Source organism: Sorghum bicolor, chromosome 3, assembly GCF_000003195.3.
Source record: "Sorghum bicolor cultivar BTx623 chromosome 3, Sorghum_bicolor_NCBIv3, whole genome shotgun sequence".
Lineage (NCBI taxonomy): Eukaryota > Viridiplantae > Streptophyta > Magnoliopsida > Poales > Poaceae > Sorghum > Sorghum bicolor.
The window spans coordinates 3,787,207-3,795,266 of NC_012872.2; the positions used below are offsets into that span (position 1 = coordinate 3,787,207).

The 8,060-nt window shown below is 40.0% G+C and overlaps 1 protein-coding gene across 1 annotated transcript; it reads left to right on the top strand.

The window, feature by feature from the left end:
* Positions 812 to 7,737, top strand: LOC8086449 (probable WRKY transcription factor 12). The gene is made up of 3 exons (XM_002455008.2): positions 812 to 1,414; positions 1,518 to 1,844; positions 7,025 to 7,737. Exons 1-3 carry the CDS (start codon positions 1,029 to 1,031, stop codon positions 7,197 to 7,199), a joined length of 888 nt encoding a protein of 295 aa, XP_002455053.2. The 5' UTR covers positions 812 to 1,028; the 3' UTR covers positions 7,200 to 7,737.

Consider the following 8,060-nt stretch of genomic DNA (forward strand, 5'->3'; position numbering starts at 1 on the left):
AATGTCATTCTCGCTTTTTGAGAAGTCAAATATTTAGAGCTTTGACCAATTTTACATAAAAGGATATTAATATTTATAATACATAATTAGTACCATTAGATAAATCATGGAATACATTTTTATAATAAGTATATTTGTAATATAAACATCACTAATATTTTTTTATAAAGCTAGTTAAATTTGAGGAAATTTGATCAGTGTTGAAACTGTGCTAGAGCTAGTTCAGTCGGCAACTGTTTGCCATGTCCTGAGCGCGGTGATCACGTTCCCACGCTCCCACACGTCGTGCGCCTGTGCGCGGCTGAATATACTGGCTCGATCTATCCCATTCTACAACCAGATGCTGCAGTTACCAATAATTCTGATCGTGCAAAGTAATCTGACAAGAATTGGCACCATCATGAATATTAGTCGGACGTGACCGTGATGACACTGCTGGTGCTCTGAATTCCAGTCTTTTAGGTCTTGTTTATTAGTTTCTAAAAAGTTTTGTCAAAAACTTTAGATTCTCTGTCACATCGACTCTTATGGCACATGTATGAAGTATTAAATATAGACAAAAATAAAAACTAATTATACAGTTTACCTATAATTTGTGAGACGAATCTTTTAAACCTAGCTAGTGACAATATTTGTCAAATATACAAACGAAAGTACTAAAGTACCTGAAATCCTAAAATTTTGCCAACTAAACAAGGCCTTACCCAAGAGCTAGCTAGCCAGTGATGATGAGATGGCGCGGCACTGTGCATAGGTCCGGCCATATGTCACCCTTTGCATGCTCTCCACAGCTGCTCTACCACCGCTTTCACAAAATTATTTCATTTTTTGTCCCTAATAGCTCCCAAGTTCCCCAACAACAACAAGATCGAAGCAGTTTATATCACACACGGACACACCTCACTTTGCTCCGAGATCGATCGATCCTCTAGCTACCGCTACTCCTGGGGAAAGCAAAGCAAAGCAAAAGCCAGAGAGAGAGACGACTGAGAGACAAAATAGAAAGGAGAAGAAAGGGATCGAGGACCATGTTCCCGTCGCCAGGGAGGACGGTGATGGCGCTGGGCCACGGTGGCCAGCACATGACCTCGTCGTCCACCGCCGGAGCCGCCGGCGGCATGGCGGCCGCCTCGTCGTCGTCCACCCCCACCATAACCTTCGCGTTCCAACCGTCCCCTCCGCCGACGAGCGGCCTCGCCCTCGCCCACCATGGCGTGCTAGGTTACGGCTCCTCTTCCCTTCTCCTGGACCACCACCACCACCCAACAACCACCACCACCTCCTCGGCGGCCTCTTCCTCGCACGCGGCTTCGTCCATCACCCTCCACCACCACCTCCATGGCCATGCAGCAGCAGCAGCGCCGCACGCTTCCCTTTCCCCTCCCACGAGGGCGTCGCCTCCTCCTCACCCATGGTAAGCTCGGCTCGCTAGCTCATCATCAGATCTCTTTTCTCTCCCTCCGATCCCCGGCGCCGCCTACTTCTCATCCTCCATGTCAATTAATTCGATGGATTAGGTCGACGACGACGACGGCCTGCGAAGAAGCAGGAGGGCCGGCGCCGGCGCATGATCGCCAAGCAGGCCAACAAGGCGGGAGGCCGCCGAGGGGGAAGGGAGCTGCTGCGGTGATCAGCGAGGGGTCGGCGGCGGCGGCGCTGGGGGTGGGCGCCGTGAGGATGAAGAAGGCGGGCGGCGGCGGAGGAGGAGGAGGAGGGAAGGCGCGGCGGAAGGTGCGCGAGCCGCGGTTCTGCTTCAAGACGATGAGCGACGTCGACGTGCTCGACGACGGCTACAAGTGGCGCAAGTACGGCCAGAAGGTCGTCAAGAACACGCAGCACCCAAGGTATATATGTACCTCCTCTCCTCTCCTCGATCTCGCTCTCATCATCATCATCATCATACGCATGCATGTTGGGTTTGTGCACGGACGTCGAGGACGCACTAGCTAGCTATAGATGCATGGCATGCAGGTTCTAGCACATTAATTATTACATTTGCTCGCTCCCGATCAGCGATAATTCACGTACATCTCCGTTCCATGCCATGCCATGGCTTGTTAACGATTACATGCACATGCATAATTGCACTGCTCTTTAGTTTCAAATCTGTCAAGCACGTTGTTGATTCCATGAGATCACCCTCTCTTCAATTCCTTTGCAAAGTCGTCATCGATATATATTTTGAAGATTTTGGGATGCTTTTGCATTTGTGAGTCGTGTGAGATCAGCTCAAATTAACTTACTATAAGCATTATATATGTCCGTTCCCGTTCTAGATATATTCATGTAGCATGGAGTTAGTTTTCATTAATTTGCTCCTAAGACTCCTAGGCAATTAAGCTAATCACCCCCCCCCACACACACACACAATTCATAAAAAAGGTAATTAATCTCCCTGAAGGCCTGAAGAATGGTTTTGTTAATTAATTACACCAGCTATAAATTAAACTTCACATATTCTTTGGCCAAGGATATATATAATAGTTTAAGACTAATTTGGTTTTGTATATACAACTAAATTAGTTTCCTTCTAAACTGATCCACATTAATATAAGCAACAATTACTGGATTTAATATGCCTTGACAATATGAGCGACACAAAAAAAATCTTAAATATAAAACAAGTAGAGTGGGGAAGAGAAATTCTGTGCACCATCTACTTGCAGTGTTAGATTGAAGTTACATTAAAATAGAACCAACTAATAATCTATATTTACCGTTCCTTTTGTTTACTAGGGAGACTGGCTTGCTAGTGTTAACTCAAATGTGAATATTACTCTAATTCTTGTGGTTTTTCTGATAAAGTGTAATGTGATAAAAGGTTCTTATAGCCGGATATTGTTTTATCCCTTGTCTAAAAAAATATGTCATAATGCAAACACCACATACCTCCTTTGTGCCTTTTCGACTTTGATAAAAATTCTCTTTTATCTTACCTTCTCCGGTAAGAGAGATTACAACAATGAATTTACAATTTATTCACGGGATGGTGTGCCAAAACTTTTATGGACAAATGATACCAAGTATAATCATTCACAAATATATCTTTACTAGCACAAAAAAAATTGTTGATTTCGCATGTGCTCTAGCAAACACTCAGAAATACTTTTTTGCCGCGCCAAAGGTACAATTTCTGCTATTGAATCTAGTCAAACAACTTTGATCATATATGCAACAAAACATATGGCACCGTATCTTTTGATCCTAGTTAAAGAATAAGATTAATTAAAATAAAATGTATTCTTATTATTTATCATGATCGACGATGCTTTTATTTATGTAAGTAGTTATTTCTATGGACAACAAGTGTGACCCGAATTGTGATTGGAACCATGTTATATTTTGAAACAACTGCATAATATATTTATGCAGCGACGGAATTAGAAGGATCATGAACTTATTTTGTTGAAAACCCACCAGATTCATGAATTCATTTTGTGTGATTATTTGCAGTAATTTTATTCTGTCAATATATTCGGATATTTGTTTCTTGGGAAGTAGTGATAGTATGTAATTTTGTATACGATAGTAATTTAGCGCCGATCAATCATTTGTTCTCAATGGCCATTTTCATCAAAAGAACAATATCAGTATTTACATATATTTCTACATTAACTAAGAACCAATCGAACACTAAGGTGCAAGATACATTGCAATGTAACATTATTAGTTCATCATCAGCTATATGGCTAGTTAATAATAATCGATCATAACATATTTTTCTAACTATTGCTCGAATGTATTTATGATATGGCTGTGCTTTGAATTGTTCAGTGCAATTTCTTAGCATAATACCAGCCTAGGGTTGTACCGCCAAAAAAAAAGGAGAGAAGAAGCAAAATGTTAAAACCTGAATATCCACATAAAGCTTATTTTGTAAATACAGAGTTCAGTGCACTTCTGCAAGAAGCAAACGAGAGAGCATTTTCACAAGCCTTTCCACTCTCCCACAGTTGCTTTTTCCTAAAGTGCTAGTCATTGGATCTGAAAAGGAAAAAGTTCTTGCAAAGCTGGTCCTAAGATGACTTTGTTGTGTGTCTGGTCCCCTTCCTGTTTATCCCATATCTAATTAACTAAATTCAATTCCCCTAATATATATCATGTAGTTTCTCTCATTAATTAAGGATAAGATATTTTGCTCAGAGTAAAAGTAACCATCTGTTGGTGGTGACATTCGTGTGCCTGATATTTATTTTATTTAATGAAGGTATAACATATATCAGATAATATATATATATATATATATATATATATATATATATATATATATATATATATATATATATATATGCTAATAATAAGCTTAAGGATCACCAGTACATTTCATGTGGGTCCTGAATATTGGCTCTTGCATTGTGCCCCAGTGCATGTAGAGAGAATGACGTGCATCCTAACAAATAGTAGTAGCAGTAGTAGGTTGAATACTCATTGCACCATCTAACCCACTAACGTCCACTCGTCCATGCCTACTACTGTAGGCAACGGCGACTCTAAAAAATTTTGCAAAATTTTTCAGATTCCCCGTCACATCGAATCTTTAAACACATGCATAAAATATTAAATATAGACAAAAATAAAAACTAATTGTACAGTTTGGTCGAAATTGACGAGACGAATCTTTTTAGCCTAGTTAGTCCATGATTGGATAATATTTGTCAAATACAAACGAAAGAGCTACAGTGTCGATTTTGCAAAATATTTTGGAACTAAACAAGTCCCAAGTATATATGGACGAAATCACATTTTGTTGAGAGTGCAAGTATATTAAATAAAAAATTTTATTGTAGTTATTCTAAAAACAAATCACTTGTTGCTTATTAGGAGTGGACACGTACGTACTTGTAGTCACAAGTAGTAGTAGGAAGTTAGGCCCTGTTTAGTTCGCAAAATTTTTCAAGATTCTCCATCACATCGAATCTTTGATCGTATGCATGGAGCATTAAATATAGACGAAAATAAAAACTAATTGCAGAGTTTACCTGTAACTTGTGAGATGAATCTTTTGAGCCTAGTTACTCTGTGATTGGACAATGTTTGTCAAATAAAAACGAAAGTGCTACAGTAGCCTAAAACCCAAATTTTTGCAAACTAAACAAGGCCTTAGTCACAAGAAGTAGAGATGACATGACAATATATGACATGATCTATATCTTCTCACGTGAGCAGAGCGAATTAACCAAGCTGATCCAAATGATGAAACCACCACACGTACCTAGAAGCGTGTGTCGTGTGTATGCGTGTGAATCCGATCGATCCCTGAATTGGCTATCATGGCAGGCAACGCCAAGCATTGACCCACCCACGCTGCAGCAGACATGAGCCCAGCATCCAGTCCAATCTGATTAGCCATCTGCAATGATGCCACTAAGAAATAACCCTCCTCCCCTACCTCGGTGTCTGAATCACACCATACCCATGCCCCTTTTTTTCCAATCAGTTGGCTAATCTTGGCAATCATCCATCTTTTTTAAAAAAAAAACTCCATAAATAATAAAAAAAACTCAACGGGACGGTTAAGATTGTCATCATAGCTTTCAAATTAAGAAGAAAATGTCTTCTCGTCCGGCGAGAAAACCCATAAACTCCATCTATACACGATGGTCTTTCTGTCGTCCAGTAAGAATTAGGTTCAGAGGGCTCTAGTACTTTAGTACGAGGATGGGTCTAAAATTTGCTCTCCCTGAAATTCGAACTCAGGAGATGCCGTCGGAGTGTCTAAACCAACTGATCTAGCATCATTTGGCAACTCCGTAATAAATAATAAAAAAAGAGCATATACATATACATAAATAATGGATCACACTCCGCAAAATTGTGAAATAATATATAACATGTAGTTTTTTTACAAAAAGGAAAATATTACAATAGTCTTTATTAGTTTCTCCCGTGTGGGATGAAGTGGCTGGCCGGCCTCGGTAGGAGAGAATCTTTACTGTTTGGTAAAGGGCAAGATGATGATGAAAAGGTGGGTTTGAGCTTTGCAAATTGGGCCCCAAGTTTTTTTGTTCTTGTAATTATTACCGCATCTTTATCAATCTACTAGTATGGCCCTTAGGCTGAGTGAAATGATGCTACCTGGGTAGCCCGGAATATTATTATTATTACTCACTCAGATCAGTATCTCTACATTTTCCTTGTTGATGTGTCAGGCCATGATTGAGATTTCCAATCGGTGTACTTTTAACTACCAGCTACTAGCAGGAGTTGTACATAGGAGCAGTACCTCTGTATAACTATATTAACAATTATTAATTATATGATGATAATTATACTAGTAAAAGTGCTAAGTGCAAACTAAAATAGAGCAGTACTAGCTAGTTGTAGAGTTGTAGTGAACAAACTATTAACACGAGCGATCTACAGTCTACACTAGCTTGTCTACTGTGTCGTGTTGTGCCGTGTCCCATGCACATGCATGTGTCCATGTGTGTAAAGAAAAGTTAGCAGTGCTCAAAGCAAATATCCATGAGAGCTGTTAGCTAGGTTAGGTCAATTAGACAAGCTAGCTACTATGCACGCCTTTAAGATTGAATTTATATTAACGTTGCAGCAAAGCTACATGTCTGGAATTAATTTTCAAATATCGAAAATTATGGTGATGGTCGTAAGAGATATAAATTGATCTAGGCTTAATAAGTCTTTTTTTTGCGAGTAGGCTTAAGTCTATTTGTTGGCTATACTAGCACATTTTGTCACAGTTTATGTGGCGACCGTTTGATTTAAGGCCAAGCTTGTTGCGGCTCTCTCGGGGCTCCGTCTCCTCAACTGTGTAGCAGGAGCCGAGAAGTCGCAAGAAGCTAGCTCTATAGTTTGTTTGGCAGAGCTCTTCTCCGGCTCGGGCTCTAGTTTTTGGAGAAGCCGGCCACCCTCTCGTCGTTAGCAGCAAATTAAATGACTAATCAAACACCATACCATCACAGTTGATCTATCGTCTATATATACAAATGCATGTATATATAATTGATTTGCATCCATTTTACTATTAGTACGTAGAGTACTTGAATTTATGATATGATGCATGCAGGAGCTACTACCGTTGCACGCAGGACAACTGTAGGGTGAAGAAGCGGGTGGAGCGGCTAGCTGAGGACCCTCGCATGGTGATCACCACCTACGAGGGCCGCCATGTCCACTCCCCGTCCCGCGACGATGACGACGACGCTGCGCGCGCCAACGCCGAGATGAGCTTCATCTGGTAGTAGCCTGCAAATCCGGCCATCTCAATGTCATCGTCGTCGTCGTCGCCAGTAAAGTTTCGCCAGCCAACCAGCACAGCTGATCAATCCTGAATTATATATCCATCCATGCAATCATCGTGTGTGTCTAGCCATTGCAAATGTTGATCGCTGGTACGTAGGATGTAAACTGCACATGCTCCTACTGTTGTAGTTAATTAGCTAAGTAGCGCGCATCAAGGTTATGGTGGACCAAATAATATATATAGCTAGCTGAAACGTGTTCTTCTAGAATTAGCAATGTTTATTGCACTGCCTAGTAATACTTGCTACTTTAAATTTAAAAGGTTAATTAATAAGTTTGTTGATGATATGATGCTAGGTTGTTCTTCCACCTTCACTAGTTAGGTTAAGGTGTCATCAGTAGATATGGCCATATATATGGGTATATCTGCTGTGAGCAACTTGTGGAATCTTCTGTGTAGAGGATAGACATCCTCGACAATATATATAATAATGTGTATGAATGTATAATGCCATGATGTATGATTTCTTTACCTTCGATTTTATATGCATATACAATTCTTTTTAATTTAATTTGGTGAATAATTATTAGTTTTGTGTGTTTTGAGTAATTTAGCAGTCAGGATAATGATGATCTTCGATGGATTTTTTTTATTCAGTTTATCTAACTAGCATCCACAACTAAATCAACCCTCAATTCAAAAACTCAATATATCGAGCAAAACCGGTGAAGAGGGGATAGAGAAAGGGAAGAACCAAAACTTAAATCATCTCTTAGAATCAAGACTTGGATCTCAGAGAACATGATTTCTTTAACTAAAACACAATCAGCAGTCACCCGAGCTATGAATCTCAATATAT

What these genes read in the sequence shown, in the direction of transcription:
- LOC8086449 (XM_002455008.2), top strand. Translation starts at nt 1,029, where the DNA reads ATGTTCCCGTCGCCAGGGAGGACGGTGATGGCGCTGGGCCACGGTGGC. An exon ending in TCGCCTCCTCCTCACCCATG is followed by an intron (nt 1,415 to 1,517) that starts GTAAGCTCGGCT and finishes TCGATGGATTAG; the next exon opens with GTCGACGACGACGACGGCCT. An exon ending in AAGAACACGCAGCACCCAAG is followed by an intron (nt 1,845 to 7,024) that starts GTATATATGTAC and finishes TGATGCATGCAG; the next exon opens with GAGCTACTACCGTTGCACGC.